A 20,707-nucleotide genomic window follows, 5' to 3' on the forward strand; every position below is an offset into this window, starting at 1 on the left:
GATTCCTTATCGTTACCCTGGAGGGGGGAACAAGGTGCTGGCCGCCAACCTGGGAACGGGCCAAGCCTGGCCGGGCCTCTTTTCTCTCTATGTTTCTCGCATAGAGCAACTAAGGCCGGGGCCCTTACACGCATTGAGGGAAGGGGGTCTTAGCCCTTATTCAGGGCGGAGAAGACCCTGCGGAGGCCACGCCTACCCGAGAGGGGAGGCAAGTTTAAGTGACAAAACCATCAGAGGCCTGACTTAGGGCCTATGTGGAAAAGTTGGTGCGGTGGTGGATCCAGCCTCATAGAGGGGGGAACATACAGCACGGCAACCGAGGCAGCCGTGACTGCCTAAGGGAAACACGGGAGTCCGAAGAGGCCTTACATGTGGAGCACCTATACCAGTACAGGGTAGCTTGCGGTACCCGCAGTGGCTTGGGTCAGTGAGTTCCTCCGCTGAACTGCGACCCACGAGGGCTAGGGAGGAATCAACCAGTGTCCCAAACCTGGGATCTCCCGGGAATGAAGGCGCACTGTTTCCCTTGGTTAGGGGGAAGGGCGCTAGGTGCAAGCGATTCACCCGGTCAGATCGTGGGCGCGCTACCGAGTTCTACGGGCTCGGTACCTGAGAAAACACGGGATGATACTGACTCAACTCGGAGATTGTAGAATCTCGCAAAAGTGTTAGGTGTTGCCCAGCCCACTGCTCTACAAATGTCTGCTAGGACAGTGCCCCTAGCCAGTGCCCATGAGGACGCAACACTCCTGGTGGAGTGGGCTTGGACCCACAAGGGGGGGCATGGCCTGGGTGTGATACGCCAGGGAAATGGCGTCGACAACCCAGTGGGCGAGTCTCTGCTTGGAGACAGCGTTCCCTTTCTGCTGTCCCCCAAAGCAGACGAAGAGCTGCTCAGAGCGTCTGGTGCTCTGTGTGCGGTCCAGATAAATACGCAAAGCGCGTACTGGACACAGCAGTGAAAGGGCTGGGTCTGCCTCCTCCGGGGCAGGCTTGCAGGTTCACCACCTGATCCCTGAAGGGTGTGGTAGGAACCTTGGGCACGTAGCCCGGTCGCGGTCTTAGGATCACGAAAGTGTCTGCCGGACCGAACTCCAGGCAAGCGTCGCTAAAAGAGAACGCATGCAGTTCCCCGACCCTCTTGATGGAAGCGAGCGCGATCAGCAGGGCGGTCTTGAGAGAGAGGGCCCTGAGTCCAACTGAGTCAAGCGGCTCGAAGGGGGGTCTCTGGAGTCCCATAAGGACGACCGAGAGATCCCAGGAGGGGAACAGGTTAAGCCGGGAGGGAGTTATCCTCCAGGCACCTTTTAGGAACCTGACGATTAAGTCGTGCTTACCAAGAGACTTGCCGTCTACCGTGTCATGGTGGGCCGCGATAGTGGCGACATACACCTTGAGGGTGGAGGGGGACAGCCTCCTCTCCAGCCTCTCCTGAAGAAACACGAGCACTGACCTAACTGCGCACTTCTGCAGGTCTTCGGCTTGGGAAGAACACCAGTCCGCGAACAGATGCCACTTTAGAGCGTAAAGATGCCTGGTAGAGGGGGCTCTGGCTTGATTGATTGTATCTATGACGGTTGATGGTAGGCCAGCTAGATCTTCCGCATCCCGTCCAAGGGCCAGACATGGAGGTTCCAGAGGTCTGGGTGCGGGTGCCAGAGCGTGCCCCGTCCCTGAGAAAGAAGGTCCTTCCTCAGGGGAATTCGCCAGGGAGGGGCTGTCGGAGTGAGGCGTGAGGTCCGAAAACCAAGTCCGGATGGGCCAGTAAGGGGCTACCAGAATGACTTGCTCCTCGTCCTCCCTGACCTTGCATAGCACCTGTGCAAGAAGGCTCACTGGGGAAATGCGTGCTTGTGCAGCCCGTAGAGCCAGCTGTGTGCCAACGCGTCTGCCCCGAGGGGAGCCTCTGTCCGGGCATACCAGAGCGGGCAGTGGGAGGTTTCTTGGGAGGCAAACAGGTCTACCTGAGCCTTGCCGAACCGGTCCCAAATCAGCTGGACCGACTGGGGGTGGAGCCTCCACTCTCCGCCAGGCAAGCTTTGTCTTGACAGCACGTCCGCTATCACATTGAGGTTGCCGGGGATGTGAGTGGCGCGCAGTGACTTGAGTCGCTGCTGACTCCAAAGGAGGAGACGACGGGTGAGCTGTGACATGTGGAAGGAGCGTACTCCGCCTTGGCGGTTTATGTAGGCTACGACCGTGGTGCTGTCTGTCCTGACTAGGACGTGTTTGTTCCGAATTAACGGGAGAAACTTCTGCAGGGCCAGAAAAACAGCCAGCAGCTCTAGGCAGTTGATGTCCCAGCGCAGCGGGCCTCGGTTCCACCGGTGCACACGGCGCCCCAACCCAATTTGGAGGCATCGGTTGTGACCAGAACGCGTCGGGACACCTGCTGCAAGGGTACTCCTGCCCTTAAAGAGCAGATGTCTGTCCAGAGTTTGAAGGTTTGGCGGCAGGCAGAGGTAACTTTTACGTTGTGCGTGCCGCGGCACCATGCTTGTCTCGGGACTCAAGTCCGGAGCCAGTGCTGAAGTGGTCTCATATGCATCAACCCCAGCGGCGCGGCCGCTGCGGAGGATGCCATATGCCCCAGGAGCTGTTGGAAACGTTTTAGCGGGACCACGGTGCCTGGCTTAAAGGAAGCGAGGCATTTCAGCACTGACTGAGCATGCTTGTTGGAGAGACGTGTGGTCATTGAGACTGAGTCTAACTCCAGACTGAGAAAAGAGATGCTCTGGACCGGGGAGAGCTTGCTCTTTTCCCAGTTGACCTGAAGCCCCAAACGGCTGAGGTGGCTGAGCACCTGGTCTCTGTGTGCGCATAGTAACTCTCGGGAGTGGGCCAGTATGAGCCAGTCGTCGAGGTAATTGAGTATGCGTATGCCGGCTTCTCGGAGCGGGGCAAGAGCTGCCTCTGCGACTTTCGTGAAGACGCGAGGGGACAGACACAGGCCGAAGGGGAGGACTTTGTACTGATACGCCTGGCCAGCGAACGCGAACCGTAGGAAGGGTCGATGTCGAGGGCGAATTGAGACGTGGAAGTACGCGTCCTTCAGGTCTACCGCTGTGAACCAATCTAGATGCCGGAAGCCAGATAGAATTTGTTTCTGGGTGAGCATTTTGAACGGGAGTTTGGACAAGGTCCGATTGAAAACTCGCAGGTCCAAGATCGGTCGTAAGCCGCCACCTTTCTTGGGTACAACGAAGTAAGGGCTGTAGAAATCCTTCTTCGTTTCGGTTGGAGGGACAGGCTCTATCGCGTCCTTTAATAGAAGGGAGGCGATTTATTCGTACAGGGAATGGGGCATGTTGGCCTTGTACTGCGGAAAAATGTACGCCCACAAAGGGAGGGCGGAGACCTGGCAAACTGAATTGCGTAACCGAGTCGAATGGTCCGGTGCAGCTAGCGTGACGGGTTGGGCAGTGCTCTAGGGTTCACCCGGCGAAACGGAGCCCATTACTGTCCCCAGATCGTTTTCATCGCCCGGGCGCCTGCCTCAATCCCGTAGGAAGGAGGCGAGGTGTGGGGGCTGAAGCGGCTTTTCTCACTACAAGAAAAAGCCTACGACCGCAATGCTGTCATGGCTATGTTCTCGTACTGAAAACATAGACCATTCATAAAAACGCTGCCTGCGTGTGATCGCAACCCAGGAATGCAAGGCAGTTTTTATGGCCGTCAGAGGTGGGGAGAATCAACGCATCCAGAAACTACACAGAGGCGAAAAATCGTCTTTAAAAAGACGCGTCCTGAGAAGGACGTTCAACGCCGCTGTGTTTTGCGCTTTTAGAGCGAAATTCACTCTTTTAGAATAACTCTTTCGAGTTGTCTGCGCTGTTGAAGCGCCCAGGGGCAAGAATGCACAGCCGTGCACGAATGAGAAAGCTGCTGTTATGTGCCGTCAGATCCAACAGCATGCAGAGCGTCAGAGGATTAAACAAGAACTTGGTGTGTAACTCGCAGCAGACTGCATGCATGACCATCGGCTCCGAAGAAATTTTTCTGAATGAACTCCCATATTTGCGCCGCTTAATTACCCATATGTCCGGGGGCGGGACATGCAAATACTGGGTGCCAACTCTCATTGGCCTTTTTTCATAGTTCAGAGGTGAATATCGGCGCTCAAGAGAGACCCCTAGTGTCGCTTCTCTGACACAACGTGGAGAGAGCGACAGAAGGGGAACTCCACTTTCCATGACAAAATAGTATTATATCTGTATTTCAATCAGGTCAATTCTCTGAGGCCATCAGACAACATTCAGCGCTTCAGCACTGCATCAGCACTTTTAATATTCTCTTCCAACCCCACGAGTTCTCATGCTTAGTATTTATTGGTGAATTAGGCATACTAATTGATCCAACCCCTAAGAACTGCCTTAAGTGCCTCCCAAGCCATGCCCACAGAGTATACAGATGAACAGTTGGTCTCTATATAAAATCTGATTTCAGTCTTTAACATTTGTTGGAAATCAGATTTTGCAAAAGGGATACTTTAAAGCACCAACTATATGATTTATTTTTCTCTGGATGTGGCAACACCTGCAAACTCACCAGAGCGTGATCTGAGACCAAGACGTTTCCAATTGAGCAGTCAACAACAGATGAAATGAGGGACCCATTCACATTACATGTGGAGAGAGATAACCTACTCATATTAACATTTGACATATTGATATAATAAAAAAACATTTGTGTCAAAAACAAGGTTATACAGACCACATTCCCAATTAGTGCAACAATCATACCCCGAACTTCCCCCTGAAAAAACAAACAGAAAAAAGAAAAATGTGCGCATTAACCATGCACATGACAGAGGCAACCAGCATCAGTCATTCTAAACTTAAAAGGTCCATATTGCTCAACTCTGGTGTTTCAGCACAATTTTGAGAGGCAAAATTACATAACAGAAAATACTTTGTAAAACAGACCCCAGCCAACAGGCAGAATAAATACAAAGAACATGTAGATTCATTCACAGAACTGCCTTGAAGGTTGTTATGAGTGCAGCAGATGATGTAATCATTCCAATGTCCCTTAAAAATATTCCACAAAAACTCCAGCCAACAGGAGGCATAAGCACAAAGAACAAACAGATTCATCCACAACTGTCCCAAAGCAGTGCTACTCCACAAAACAAACTCCAGCCGCTAGGCGGAACCAGCTAAAAAAGAAGCAAAACAGGCATCCCAGTTCCTCTGATGATCAAGAGCCAAACTCACTCAGAGGCTGCATAAATTTTTTTCAAAATAAAACAAAAATACAACATGACTTACTCAGCCCGTCAACTTTATAATAGATTTCTTTTATGTGAGCATGTAGATATTTTGCCGTCATCCATAGTGTCCATTCTCAATCTGGCTGGGATCTTCAGTGTAAAAACTATCTTTTGTCAATTCAAAAGTTTCTTGAAGGAAGTGTCATTCCACAAAACAAACTCCAGCCACTAGGCGGAACCAATGCAAAAAGAAACAAAAATGGTGCCCAGCTTCCTCAGATAATCCATCACTGAACAGCGAGTCAGTCCACTAATATAAGAAACATCAAATGGCTTACTCGCTCCAATGTATTTATGAAGTTTCGAACACTTTGTGGCCATCCTTCGTTTCTATTTTCAGTTTGGACAGAAACATCTATGCAAAAGCGATCTTCCGTTGATGCAAGAGTTTCTTACATTCTTTGAACAAATTTCAAGCATTTTTCTCTTGTCGAATTCGCAAAGTCCGGGAACAAGAATACATTGTGATTCTTCCAAGAAAGCTTTCCTTTGCTCCTCGCCTGGCGCAACACGAGATCTTTATTGGATAATTTTAGAAATTTGGCCAGAATTGATCGGGCCTGCCTCCCTCAGCAGATCTATGAGCCAGGACTCTGTGAGCTCGCTCGATTTCCAGTTTATGGCCTGTTATGTCAAGCAGACTCGGGAAGAGCTCATCAAGGAATTTCACCATATCTCGGCCTTCTTCATGCTCAGGAATTCCAACAATCCGTATGGTATTCCTTCAGCTCATATTTTTGAAATATTCCAGTTTTTCCGAAATGTGTTCAAATCTGTTTTGGATGCGGGTGGATTAGCGGATAATTCCCTATGACTCTGGATAATCAATCTATTTCTCAACATCTGCCACTCTTGCTACTAACTCAAAAATGTTGTTTCCATTGCCATAATCGATCAACGTATTACAGCGAGATCCTCCAATTCAGCAACATTCTTTGTCAGCATTACCGATGTGTTGGACAGTTGACGCTGAATATCTTCTCCCAACGTGCCTTCCAAATCGAGTCCCCTGTCTGCAGACCCACCACAGGCCTCAGCTTGAGCACGTAAGTGTCTGAGGATTTTTACTTCTTTGCCATATTTACCTCAAAGAGCAAGTATATAACTGTGTGTATCAAATCTCACCAGATTATAACATGAACATAATGAATAAACTAGCAAAGTGCACAGAGTTAGTCGCTCACACGTCTGCTTCTTGCATGGCGTCACGTGTCCTCCCTTCTATGTAAAGTTAATCTACAGCACTTCAATGACATGTACACATGTAACACAAAATGCCTTTTTACACAATTTGTACATAATACCTTGATGGGTCTGTATAAGTTTGGCTTCTTCCATCTGTAGTAGAGCAAAGCAGCTATAGTAACTCCATAAGAGAGGTAGTTGATGAAAGACACATAGTTTATAAGGTTGTGAGTTTCTCCAATGCACAAGATTACAATTGTGGCAGTGCACTGAAAGACAAGGAAAAACAGCAAAAAGAAAGAAAGCATAGGAGAGAAAGAATTTAATGGGAACCAATTAGAACTAGTTGCACTTTGAGAAATAAAATAACTTTGTAAAATAACTATTACAAAATGCATTCTACTGTTAATGCTCTTTTATGAAAAGATAATGTGGCATACACAGACAAGCAGAGCTGGGATCGGTGTACAGTTCTTAAAGTGGATCATAGCCAGAAGGCTTGGTAAATGCCCTTCCCTTGCCCCGGAAAAACACAACCTGGATGTAGCCACACACAAACACAATACACTCATTATTCTTTTATTTATAATATTTTTAATTTTTTGTAATTTTTATAAATTTTATAACAAGACAGTCTTAAAATTGCTACATTGGCCTTAAAGCTATTTAATTCACTAAGCCTCTAATGCATGAATTTTTAAATGACAAGGGAAAAATATCTTAAAGGAATAGTTCACCCAAAAATGAAAATGTTTATTATTACTGCTGTGGACACCCTAAATGAGAGGGTTAAAATGACAAAAAAAAAAAAAAAACCTTTTCATTAGGAAAAGGTGCAAAGCAGGAACTGCACTCACCTAGAGGAGGTGAAGAGGTAGCCATTGATGCCCCCAAAAGTGGAGAGTGCCACAGAGATTGGCATGATGGTGGAAACCATCCCAAGGAGTTTCTCACCGAACGTCTATAGGTCATGACAAAGATTTAGCGTATCACCAACAGGATACAGACTTAAATTAGAGTAGTACTAATTAGGATAGGTAATTATACACGTGCAAAATAATTCAAATCAATAATGAATAATAATTATTAAAAGTTATTTATGTTAAATAATTTGAGGATCTGATACATCAAGGGCCTGTACTTACAACCGCCACTGCGTTAGAAGAGAGCAGCTCCTCGGGAGACATGGAGGAGAAATACGCAATGTTTGTGAGAGTGTACACACATGTCACCAATGGAATTGAGATATAAATGGCTCGTGGCAGATTCCTGTTAAAACATTTATATACATTTGTAATTAAAACATACAGAGCATATGTGAATAAAGGCTCCTGATTAAAACAATAATCAAAGCCATAAATAATATTTAAGAGTTGGACATCGCAACTGATTTGAACAAGCAATTTCTTGTCCATATTCTCAGGAAACATACTGTAAACCTGGTTCCCTGAAAGGAGGGAATAAGATGCTGTGTCAGTTGCTGATGCTATGGGAAACCACTCCTGCTGGGCATGTCATCACGCATATAAACCGGAGCACAATATCATATCATCAGAATTTTCGACTGAAGGGAAGAAATCACATCTCTCAATCCCTCTACAGTGAGAAATCAGTAATTGGACTACACTGAACTAAATCCGACTCCAACAGACTACTGGAGTTTAGAAACCGCTGTGTCTTTGTTTTCACTGAGACGTGGCTCAGCGACAGAGTTCTGGATGCCGCCATTCATCTAGACGGGCTCGCCAACTTTCATGCCAACAGAAATGCAGCTCTGTGTGGTAAGGCTCGCGGTGGTGGTTTATGTGTTTACACCAACACAGAAAGGTGCAAGAAATCGGTGCTAGTTTCTAGATACTGCTCATCGCTGGTGGAGTTTGTGACTTTTAGATGCAGACTATTTTATTTACCATGGGAATTCACAACTGTCCTCATAATCAGAGTGTACATTACCCCCAGTGCTAATGCTAAGGAGGCTGTGTAAACTGTATGGTGCTATTAGCGAATTGCAGTACGCTCACCCTGACAGACTTTTTATTGTCGCCTGAGATTTCAACCATGCGAATCTCAAGTCAGTGCTCCCTAAATTCCATCAGCATGTGGACTTTGCAATGAGAGGGCCGAACGCACTGGATCTTGTTTACACAAACATTCCCTGCGCGTAACGTGTGGAGCCCCGCCCCCACCTTCGTCTACTCAGACCACATCTCTATTATGCTAATGCCAGCATACAGACCGCTCGTCAGACGCTCCAAACCGGTTCTGAAACAGGTGTAAACCTGGCCAGCAGGAGCCATCTCTGCTCTTCAGGAATGTTTTGAGCACAATGACAGACACATGTTTAAGTAGTCTGCCACCGATGGTGACTCCACCAACTCTGAGGAATACATGGCATCAGTGACCAGCTACATCAGCAAGTGCATCGATGACGTCACTTTCTCCAAGACCATCACCAAACACTCCAACCAGAAGCTGTGGATGACTGCAGAGGTGCATGCGCTGTTAAGGACCCGAGACTCCAACTTCAGAGTAGGCGACAAGGTACAGTGAGGGCCAAACTGTCCTGGGCCATCAGAGATGCAAAGCGCGCACACGGTCAGAGAATCCACAGCTACTTTCAGAACAGTGGCGGCACATGGCGCATGTGGCAGGGCATCCAGGCCATCACCAATTACAGTGATGCCTCCCTTCTAGATGAATGACTTATACGCTCGGTTTGAGGCGCAGAATGACGTGGTGGCGAGGAAGACAACCCTCCTCACAACGACCAGGTGCTATGTCTTACCACGGTTGATGTGAGGAAAATTCTATGCAGAGTCAACCTACGGAAGGCTGCTGGAACAGAAAACACTCCTAGCAGAATGCTCAGAGGATGTGCAGACCAGCTGGCGGATGTTCTTACTGACACCTTCACATCCCCCTGAGCAGCACCATAGTTCCAATGTGCTTCAAGACCACCACCATCGTCCCATGCCAAAGAAGTCTTCAGTGTCCTGTCTCAACGACTACCGTCCCGTTGCACTCACACCCATCATCATGAAGTGCTTGAGAGGCTCGTCATGAGGCACTTCAAGACCCAGCTGCCCCCCTCACTGGACCCCCTGCAGTTCACGTATTGTCCCAACTGCTCAGCAGACGACGCCATCGCCACTGCCCTCTGTCTGGCCCTCACCCACCTGGACAAAAAGAAAACATACATTTGAATGCTTTTCATAGACTTCAGTTCAGCATTCAGCACAATTGTTCCTCAACACTGATTGGAAAGCTGAACCTACTGGGCCTGAACTCTGCAACTGGATCCTAGACTTCCTGACTGGGAAACCTCAGTCAATCCGATTGGGAGCAGCATCTCCACCACCACCACACTGAGCACTGGGGCCCCCCAGGGCTGTGTGCTCAGTCAACTACTGTTCACTCTGCTGACTCACGACTGTGCAGCAATGCACAGCTCGAATCACATCATCAAGTTTGAAGATGACACGACCGTGGTGGGTCTCATCAGCAAGAACAATGAGTCAGCATACAGAGAGGAGGTGCAGCAGCTAACAGACTGGTGCATAGCCAACAACCTGTCTCTGAACATAGACAAAACAAAAGAGATGGTTATTAACAAATTCCTTGGTGTTCACCTGGTGGAGAACCTCACCTGGACCCTCAACACCAGCTCTATAACCAAGAAAGCCCAGCAGCGTCTCTACTTTCTGCGATGGCTGAGAAAAGCCACTATTTAGGGACTATTGAGGGACTATAGAGGGACTATTGAGAGCATTCTGAGCAGCTGCATCACTGCCTGGTTTGTAAATTACACCGTTTCGGATCGCAGGAGCACCTGATCAGTGGTGCATTGCAGCTCCTCGAACAACTTGGGTCGGGGCAATCTCATTATAGCCCCTTTTCTCAACACGTTCGAGTGTTGTGAAGGCTGCAGTTCTGAAAATGTATGTTCATGCAGAGTAAGGCGACTCTGGGAAAAACGGTACCGGCCGGCGGAATGTAGAGTTCCCCTAACTTGGAAGGAATCATTCGTCAAGGCGAGAGCCTTTGGGTACACCCGGAGTGGGACACTCAAGTTGGGGAATCTCGACTGCCCGAGAGAGAACCTGAGTCATCTCAGTGTCAAAGATTTTTACAAGGTTTTCCTCCCAACTGGGAAAAATATCTATGAACTCATCAGCTGAGAGAGACCAGACATCTCCATCTTCCTCATAATTGGCGAATAGGATTGAACCATGTGCACCTGATCATCACAGGCATACTCAACAAGCGAAGACACTTGAAATGGAGATGGCGAGGCACGCAAGGCTTCCGTCGGCAATAAATTCTCCTCAATTTGTCCTCAATCTATATCCCAGCCTTGCACGCCTCATTCATGTGGTCAAGCACCATCTTCCAACAGATTGCCGTGATTCTAAAGTGCTTCAGATATCATCACTCCTGGAGGAGCTTCTCATAGCTTAAGCAACTGACGCAGCATCGAAGTGACCGACTTGTGAGGGATCAGAATATTTGTGTCTTAAATTAGCATTTCATTTGAAAAAAGTTACTGCTCAACTTTATTAACTATTATCCCTGTGGTTATAGTCTTTCAAATTGCCAAGGGATTTATCTAACCTAATGGTGCTATAAGATATTCTTTTATGGAATGATATGCAGAAAATGTTCCAACTCCCTGAAAGATCCTGAGATCTCTTTGCGGTCTCTGTGAAACCTCTAGACTTTGTTAAGACACATTTATTTATTTTTTGCTGACACTTTCTGAATTTTTCGCTCACTATTGAGCTTGACAAACCCATTCTAAAAAGAATGAAATACTGTTAAAGACCCTAAGAGAAATTTATTTGATATTCTAATAAACAACAAACACTCAAAATGAAAATGAATGTGTTATTTTGCAAGAACTTTTGCATTACATTATAAACAGAGTTATAGATAAAAATAACATCTTTCAAACAATGTGAAGTTCAATATCTTTGACATTTACTTTATTGATAGTTATTAATCTTGACATAAATGGAACTATTTCAATTACTCAATAAGCAGTGTTGGGTAAATAACACAAAAAATAATTTTAAAAAGTCAGTAACTGTAAACTGATTACAAGAATTTAAAATGTAATGTGTTACACTACCTTTTGACTAAAAAGTAATTAGATTACAGTAACAAATTCATTAGTAATTCATTCAAATGGATTGTGAGATGTGTGGATTACACCCAATACTGCAAATAACAATGGTCCAGCATGTTTGGATAACTTTTATCTTGGACCAGTCCAGGCACATTTTAATAGTGATATCTGACTAACCTTCTTGGATTCACCACCTCTTCTGTAACATAGTTTAGGAAGTTCCACCCACTAAAGGCAAAGGAGGCATGAAGGAAAGCCAGAGCGATCTGCCCAACAGTTGGAGCTTTATAAAACATGAATGCCACCTGTGGAGTCAGGCTCTCATAGTTACCTGAGCACACAGAAACAAATCTATTATTAGACATGTAATAAACATACATGCATGGTCAAGGCTGGAGATGTTTTAAATGTGTTCAAAGAAATTTGCCAATTTTAGTTACAGATTGATATGATTTGTAAGTCGCTTTGAATACAAGTGTAAATTATGAACTAAATATATATTGGCCTCTTGACTGATTAACGCTTGTGAGACCTCCCGGGACAATTTGACCCATTTCAGAACAACGATTTACCAGCCTGAAACTTTATGACATCAAAAAATTTGTTGATCTGACCCTGATGATGTAAAAAAATTGTATTGTTTGTTAATGCATCTCGGTTAATATACTATATTATTGTATACATGCATGATAATATTATTGTTACATGCATCATTTGTACTATTTACAAGTATATCAATTGAGAACCAGTGCTAAAACAGTTCTGTCTCTTTATGAATAGCGACAGTTAAGAGGCCGTCTCAAAGAAGTGTTTAGGTTGAACACATATTAAAGAGTGGAGATGAAGGGCTGTGGGGGCGGCCACCTCGGAAGTATTCGCCTTCCGGGGCTGGGACGTTTTCATCACCAGTTGGACCCATGGTTGTTTCAATCTTACCCTTTCGGTCGGACAAGTTCTATGCAGAATTTTAGCACTTTTTATTTATTTATTACAAAGGGGAATTTAACAAGTCGAGTAGGCTACAAGTACAAAATTCTGGCAAATGTAACTTAATGTTAAACAAACCACAATTTTTAAAGCACTTTTTCCTTTAAAATCATTCCAGAATAATAATAATAATAATAATAAAAAAAAGTTTACCTAATTGAACAATCACCCATAAATCAGTATAGTATCGTCCATCTGCCTCCCTGCTCTCTATAAATTTACATGGACATCAGTGAAAGTGACTTTCTCACCTTCATAAATCTGCATGAGACCGACAATAATGATGAGCCCCAAAGCCAGAAGTTTAGCCACTGTAAACACATCCTGGATCCGTGTGGCCAGACGCACACTGTAGCAGTTCACCCATGTCAAAAACACTGCAAACACATACAAACACACAGACACAATTTGAACAGAATTATTACTTAACAATTTACTTAATAATAAGGCATAAGGTCGTCTGATTCAATCAGTTTTCCAAAGAAAATGGCTAATGATGTTTGTGAATGTTGTAAAAATGATGACTTGTTGCTATCGGGAAATAAGGACTGAAGATCAGCTTGTACAGGGCACTCGAGACAAATGTTGGAATACTGCAGGAAAACAGTGTGGAATTGTAATTAAATGGATTCATTCATCACTGCCACCACCACTCTGTCTCTCTCTTACACACTCTTTCATATTAACTTTCCCTCTCTAGCAAAGGAAAATGTTACCCCTGTTTAAGCCCATTCGAACAAATAGCAGGTCTGTGAAAAGATGGAGCTCTTTGACTTTTCTTGAAAGTCTCTTGTTGTTGTTGTTGTTGTTTTGGTTTGTATGAATAACTGCTCAACTGCCCCATCACCTCCATCACTGTGCAGAGTCAAGTGCTTTTGGCACAATCTTATTCGTGTCTCATCCAGCCAGGGGACAAAATCACAAACATTGGAGTTCAATATTATTTCCTTATTATTATTATTATTTGATTGATTTATATATTATAATAATTATTTTTTTTATGATTTGTCTTTTACCCTGCACTTTCTGTTCAACGTTATAATCAATTTTGGATGAACCGGTTTAAACAGCGGTAAGTTTCTATGAGTATTGCATTATCTTTACAGGTTGGCCTTGTCAAGCTCAACAGTTTCAACTCTGACATAAGAAAAAAAGTCATTGTGATCCATTTTTATAGAAACAATATTGTAAATAACGTGGTGTTCTATGATGATATTTGGCTGGTTATGTCCGTTAACTTATTAGGCATTTTTACATTGACATTCAAACCCTTAACCCCTAAACAGATTATTTTTTAGATTTAGGCTATATTAATAGCTTTTTGTATTTTACAAGGCTTAAGCACATTCATTTGACCACTAATTTGAATATAAAACCAATATCTGTGGCTGCTACAGCTGTGGTGAGATGAACACGAAGTTGCAAAATATTATTAGTTGAAATCAGAAACCATTTCAAATGAAATACTGCCACAAATGACATGGTTTCCTATAGACAGGGCAGTTAATGTCAATTGTGCTTGCTAACATAAACTAACATAACATGTTTTTTTGTGCTTTGTATCGTATTTTATTTACTGCATATTAATGCATTAAGTATTATTTAATCACATTCTGGAGACAACACATTTAACTTGATCTCTCTTGTGCAATGCATGTCGCATTTTAAAATTATTAGTCATTTAGCTGAAAGGTTTATCTGCAATTTACAGTATACTTAATGCAGGGAGAGTCCTCCTGGAGTAACCTATTGGGTTACGTGCACAGTTAGAACCTGCAACCTTTCTGTTACCAGCCCAGATCTTCAACAACTAAACAACATTACTTTCATCAGCAATTCTAATTAATAGTTATCTAGATAGATACAGTTTATCAAGATAATTTTGGCATGACAAAGCCTTGTCTGACAGTTTAAACTAGTTTTATGATTTTGAAGTTTGATAGTGTGGAGCGGAGGGGGACGGGGCCGGGCTGGAATGCGCACGCCCGGTCCCCAATCGGTCTGATGGGGGTCTGACGCGAGGTATAAAGGCGGCCCTGTGATAACGGTTCGAGAGAGAGAGAGAGAGAGAATTATGGGCATGTCCGTCGTGTGTGTTTATGTTTGTGCTTTTGGTTTAAGTTTTCATTAAATTTTGATTTATATTGACAAGCTGGTTCTCGCCTCCTCCTTGCCCATCCTAACCCCCTTTACATTGGTGCCGAAACCCGGGAAGGAGGAGAGATGCCCATCACAGAGTCCTCGAACACTCCTCTACACTCTCCGGCGAACCGGAGTCAAACCTCCGACCCCCAGTGGACAGAACGCCCCTCCGCTTTTCTGGCGGCACCTGGGGACATTCCTCCGCCCCTGGCAGCGGCCCTACCGCTCCAGGCGATCGGGACGTTACTTCCCTCCTCCCCTCGCGGACGGCGGTCTTCACTCGACCCCTCCGCGTTTCTGGGGGACGGCAAGGCACTCCTCCGCCCCTGGCAGTGGCTCTTTCGCTCCAGGAGGTCGGGGAATCCAGTCCCCACTCGCCCCGCGGACGGCGGCTGTTCCCCGCATCTGGGCAGTCGGGCTTCTTCGTCACCCGGCAGATGGCAGCGGCGCTCCCCTGGGTGGACGGTAGTGTCAAGGAGTCTGCGACGGGCATCCCTCCTCCTTCCCGGGTTTTGGCACCAATGTAAAGGGGGTTAGGATGGGCAAGGAGGAGGCGAGAACCAGCTTGTCAATATAAATCTTAATTTAATGAAAACTTAAACCAAAAGCACAAACATAAACACACACATGACAGACATGCCCGTAATTCTCTCTCTCTCTCTCGAACCGTCGTCACCGGTCGCCTTTATCCCTCGCGCGCCCCATCAGGCCGTTTGGGGACCGGCGTGCACATTCCAGCCCAGCCCCGCCCCCCTCCGCTCCACAGATAGATATGCAGACATTACTGTAAGACAAACCACCAGTTATACAGACTGTCAGACAGACAGACAGATTAAAGATTAAAGGCCTTTGTGCATTTGTTTACATTTTAATTTTTGACAGTTGGAGTTTGAATTGACAAAAAATCTGTTGGTCCTATTTCAACATTCTGTAAATGTAATGGTGCATTCATGTCATGTCGGAATAACTGTAATTCCGAGATGTGAAATCAGAGGTTCTACTTGGAGCCATTCACGTCCTCAGACCTTGTATGTTCAGGAAGATAAGACCCTTCCTTTCTGAACATGCCACACAACTTCTTGTCAACTCAGTCACTTGTCATAACTAGACTGGACTACTGTAACATTCTCATTGCAGGTCTTCCTGCATGTGCAATTAGATCCCTGTAAATGATAAGGAATGCAGCATCATGTCTGGTCTTTAATGAACCAAAGAGAGCTCATGTTACACCACTCCTTGTCTCTTCCCACTGGCTGCCGCAGGGCCGCCATCATGATTTATGGACAGGAGGACAACATTTTCCAAATTGGGCCCCCCCATCCCAATTGGGGGGGGGGGGGGGGTTAACTGTGCGGAGTGCTTGTACGTGTTCATTGCCAACCTGGATACAAAAAAACTAATATTCTAATTAAGAACGTTGTCTTACTCTTAATGATTACAATTTTTTTTTACTAAATAATTGCTACAAAATATATTAGTATTTTTAAAGAATGTTGTTTCTAGAGAAGCAACAGTAATGTTTACACCAGCAAAGTCACTATATAAACTCAATATCTCACTGGAAACAAATCTAAAATGTCAATAAAATAATTGTATCCAATGGCTGTGAAGTAAGCAGGGAAGGCTGTCATCAAGGGGCTGTTTTTGATATCAATCAAACTGCACACACGTGGATCAAGTTGGTGATTGGTTCCCCCGATCAGGGCGGCTGTCCCCCTCCACCTTCAAGGTCTATGTAGCCACCGTAGCGGCTCACCACGATGCAGTGGACAGTAAGTCCTTTGGGAAGCATGACCTGATCATCAGGTTCCTTAGAGGCGCCTGGAGGCTGAACCATCCTAGGCCATGCCTGTTCCCCTCATGGGATCTCTCCATTGTCCTCTTGGAGCCTTCGGGGAGCCCCGTTTGAGCCGCTAGAATAAGTCGAACTAAAGGTACTCTCCTTGAAGACGACCCTCCTGATCATGCTCACTTCTATCAAGAAGGTTGGGGACCTCCAAGCGTTCTCTGTCAGCGACCCTTGCCTGGAGCCCAGTCCGGCAGACTCTCATGTCATCCTGAGACCCCAACTGGGCTACATGCCCAAGGTTCCTACGACCCCTTTTCAGGGATCAGTTAGTGAACCCGCAAGCGCTGCCCCAGGAGGAAGCAGAGCAAGCCTTAGCGTTGCTGTGTTTGGTGCATGCTTTGTGCACCTACCTGGATTGCACGCAGAGTTTTAGACTCTCTGAGCAGCTCTTTGTCTGCTTTGGTGGACAGCGGAATGGGAACACTGTCTCCAACAGAGGCTTGCCCACGGGATCGTGAACGCCATTGCTCCCAGGCTAGTTACATAGCTTCCCTCCCTCAGGGATGTGAGGAACTATATGACATCTCTTTGGGCGTTGGGGAAGGTTACGTGCAGTCTGATGCACCTGCTATTTTTGCACATAGCAGCTTGCTTGCACCTGTATCACCAGTGCATGTAACAGGTTCAGTGTTGTGGCGTTTTTAGATAGGGACCTAGATAGTCACTGCATCGACACTTGTTGAGTGAGTGACAGAAGGGGAATGTCTTGTATACTGTCATAACCTCCGTTCCCTGATGGAGGGATGTGTCCTGATGTGTCCCTCTTGCCTGTACTAAGCCGCTAAAATGGCCGGGACCTTACTCTCGGCTCCTCAGCTCAAAGCCTGTCTGAACAGACACACGCTTCCCTCCTTTTATTGTTCACCAATTCTCATTGGCCTTTTCTCAAAGATAGAGGTAACCATGGCTCTCAAGAGAGACCCCTAGTGTCACTAAATCGACACAACGTCTCGTTCCCTCCATCAGGGAATGGAGGTTACGACAGTAACCGAGATGTTTTTTTGTTTCATTATTCTTATTCCCCACCCACCTTGGAGCCCAAAAAACAGGGATGTACAGCGCCAAGGAATTCCAGCACAATATGCATCAGAGCTATAAGAATGATATACTCAAGCAGGTAGACCAGATTGTAAACTGCCATATCCATTTGATTTACCCTTAGCCAATGCTTACTGGGGATTCTGGAAAGTTAGCAGAACTCTCAGAGCATGTCTTGACCAGCCGATTGATTAGAGTGAGCCATTCCAACCTCCCATCTAGGTGAAGTATGTTAGCCAAAGTACAGTGTTGAAATAGTGGCAGCTGTAGCAAACTGTATTTCTCAGACACCAGGATCTCTTTCTCCACCGACACGGGTCGCAACTTACTTATAAGTCTCCCCTTTTTATCACTCCTTGCGAACAGCATTGGGGTACTGAGGATCTATTTTAGTCTGGATCCTTACAGAGAGATGAAGGATGGTATTAGCACATCTAGAAGGCGTGTGTAAAAAGTAGGGTTGGGCGATGTCCCCTAAATTGGCAGTTGACGATGTTGACAGTAAAACATCGCGATGGACGATGATATTATTATATAATTTCATATAATTTTCAAAAATGATATGACAAATTATAATTTCGTTATTTTACTAACCCAACTAATGACTCGTCGGCGCTTTATCAGTAGGTTGCACGACACGTGAAGCATTTTTTTTTTTAGCTTTCACTTAAGAATAGTTGTGCACTTTTTATTTTAATATATCTCTTTACATAAATACTATTTTCCACTTAAAAACTATAATTTCGTTATTTTACTATCCCAACTGACTCATCCGCGCTTTCCAATAGGTTGCACGTAAGGGGGAAAAATATTTCTTCCACTTAAGAAGAGTTGTGCACTTTTAAGCACTTTTTATTTTAATATATCTCTTTACATAGATATTTTTTTTCTACTGAAAAACTATAATTTCGTTATTTTACTAGCCCAACTAATTAGTAGCCTACTCATCCGGGCTTTTTAATATATTGCGCCTAAGAAAAAAAAGTCGTCTTTGGGCAGCCTTCTTGCGAAGAGAGCAGCCACAGCCACACTCACTGATGAGCAAAAGGTCGAGGCAGAAATGACCATGTACCTGCAGGAAATGGCCATTGATGGGAAAGAGGACGACAAAATGTTTCCGTTCATTGCAAGATTAGCACGGAAATATCTGTGCATATGTGCTACCAGTACTCCATCAGAGCGGGACTTCAGCACAGCGGGTAGTGTAGTTACTCCAATCCGCAGCTTATTAAAACCAGATAAAGTGAATATGTTGGTATTTCTGGCCAGAAACATCGAAATTTAAACATGGTCTATGGTGAAAGATATTAGAATTCTTTACGCATTTTTCACCATCCGTTGCGGAGCTATTCGATTTTGCATATTATTTTTTAAACGTTCATTTGTGTAGTTCATATGCCCACTTTACAATATTTCAATACCATAATTTATTTTGTAGCCTGTGCTGAAGTTAATTGTGCTGCTAATTATAAGTGAAATGTTAATGCCGAGTTTCGGTCTGAGTGTTGTTCCGTTTACTTGTTTTATTTGTTGTTCTTCTATGTTTTAATAAATGGGTGTTATTCATATTCAACTTGTTTCTTTCATTTGATTTGACATTATGGATTTATGGCCAAGGACATTTTTCTTTAAAAGTATTAACCAGACAAAAGTTATTTGACGTTCGCTGGTCTGGGTTTATCTTAAACTGCCGCTTCAGTGTATACATGTGACAATGAGCAAGATTTTCTGAGACACTACAACTACTAATAATTAATTAATAAAGGCTTAAAATAAAATATTTTAATTTAAATGTACAGTGTAAGACATGTAAAAAAAAAGACAAGAAGCTAACAATGTCAAGATCAATATTTGTGTAGCCTGCCTGACACGGTATTTTCACAGACTAACACGTCACGTCTCTGGCATATACTACAGTATTTAAAATAGCATATATGCATTAGTTATATTCTCAATTTAATTTACAGAGTAATCCCTGCAAAGTTTTTAGGTTAACTATAGAAGAGACTAGGATTAGTGAGTCACACTAGCAAGACTCGCAAAAGGAGGCGTGGCATCACGATGGTGGCTCTACATCGTGATGTTGGTCAGCCATCACGATGGACGATGATATCGTCCATCGGCACAACCCTAGTAAAAAGGTATAATCAAGAAAGTTGTAACCCTCATGAGGGGGGGCTCAAGGATTGTTCTCTCTTGCCCAAGTAGAAGACCCTAGCACTATGGAGGGAAGGCCACTGTTCCTTTCATGCGTTACCGCCAAGAAGATGTGTCTCCTGCCTTACCCGGGTAAGTCGCTTTGGATAAAAGCGTCCACCAAATGAATAAATGTAAATGTATATGTAAGTTAACTGTTTCTATGGCAACACTTATAATGACAAAATGGCTTGATTGTTGGTCAAAAAGAAATGCTCCAGGCATCAATGCATAATAAAGTAGCATATTAAACAGAAATATGTTCACTACATTTAACTGTTAAGGCTGCCACCATTTTGGTTCTTTTCACATGACGTCACAAACTGTCAAGTCAGAGTTTACAACTTGTAATTACAAGCTCTACAAAGAAGTGAACGCTTTTTACAAGTAGGAATCTCATAATTACTGTAAGTTCGTCATGATGTGAATGCACCATAAGTCTATGAGATTTTTCACATTTTTGTTTGTCTGTTGTGCTAAAATCAGAAGTCCAGTCAGTGAGAAAAGAGAAAGCACACTATTCCAGAACAGTCTGAAGTTCTGTGCCGAGTTTTCTGGACATAGCTTAAAAGCTTTAGGAGTTAATATTAGAAATTCTGGTCTCGTTGAAAATAAAATTATGAACAAAGTTTGTAGAATAACAGCAAAATCAGTTAGTTCACTCCGCGGCCATCTTTGCTCCCGGGCAGCTATTTTCTATGAAAACAAGCGGCATGACTGTGCAGCTCCTATCTACTTGAATGGGGAAAGGCCGAAATCTCTAAAGCAGTTGGTCAAGATTAAGATCAAAGAACATATTGTAAATCAGCAATAAAACTCTGAAAACACTTCAGTCACTAATTGTGTTTCTTTACATCAGATCATGCTGAAATTTTTTAATGTGCATGCGCATTCTCAAAATGATTGACTCGTG

At 44.5% G+C, this 20,707-nt stretch overlaps 1 protein-coding gene across 1 annotated transcript in view; it reads right to left on the reverse strand.

Annotated features, from left to right (window-relative positions):
* The window catches only part of LOC127640072 (asc-type amino acid transporter 1-like), a 41,467-nt gene that overhangs the window by 16,461 nt on the left and 4,299 nt on the right, over nucleotides 1-20,707 (reverse strand). Inside the window, exons 4-9 of the mRNA XM_052122461.1 lie at nucleotides 12,821-12,946; nucleotides 11,760-11,913; nucleotides 7,603-7,726; nucleotides 7,315-7,418; nucleotides 6,898-6,994; nucleotides 6,577-6,726 (exon numbers count right to left, since the gene is read on the reverse strand). Coding sequence (XP_051978421.1) covers nucleotides 6,577-6,726; nucleotides 6,898-6,994; nucleotides 7,315-7,418; nucleotides 7,603-7,726; nucleotides 11,760-11,913; nucleotides 12,821-12,946 — 755 coding nt within the window. The remainder of the gene's footprint in view (nucleotides 1-6,576; nucleotides 6,727-6,897; nucleotides 6,995-7,314; nucleotides 7,419-7,602; nucleotides 7,727-11,759; nucleotides 11,914-12,820; nucleotides 12,947-20,707) is intronic.

Source organism: Xyrauchen texanus, chromosome 49 (genome assembly GCF_025860055.1).
Source record: "Xyrauchen texanus isolate HMW12.3.18 chromosome 49, RBS_HiC_50CHRs, whole genome shotgun sequence".
In the NCBI taxonomy this organism is placed as follows: Eukaryota; Metazoa; Chordata; class Actinopteri; order Cypriniformes; family Catostomidae; genus Xyrauchen; species Xyrauchen texanus.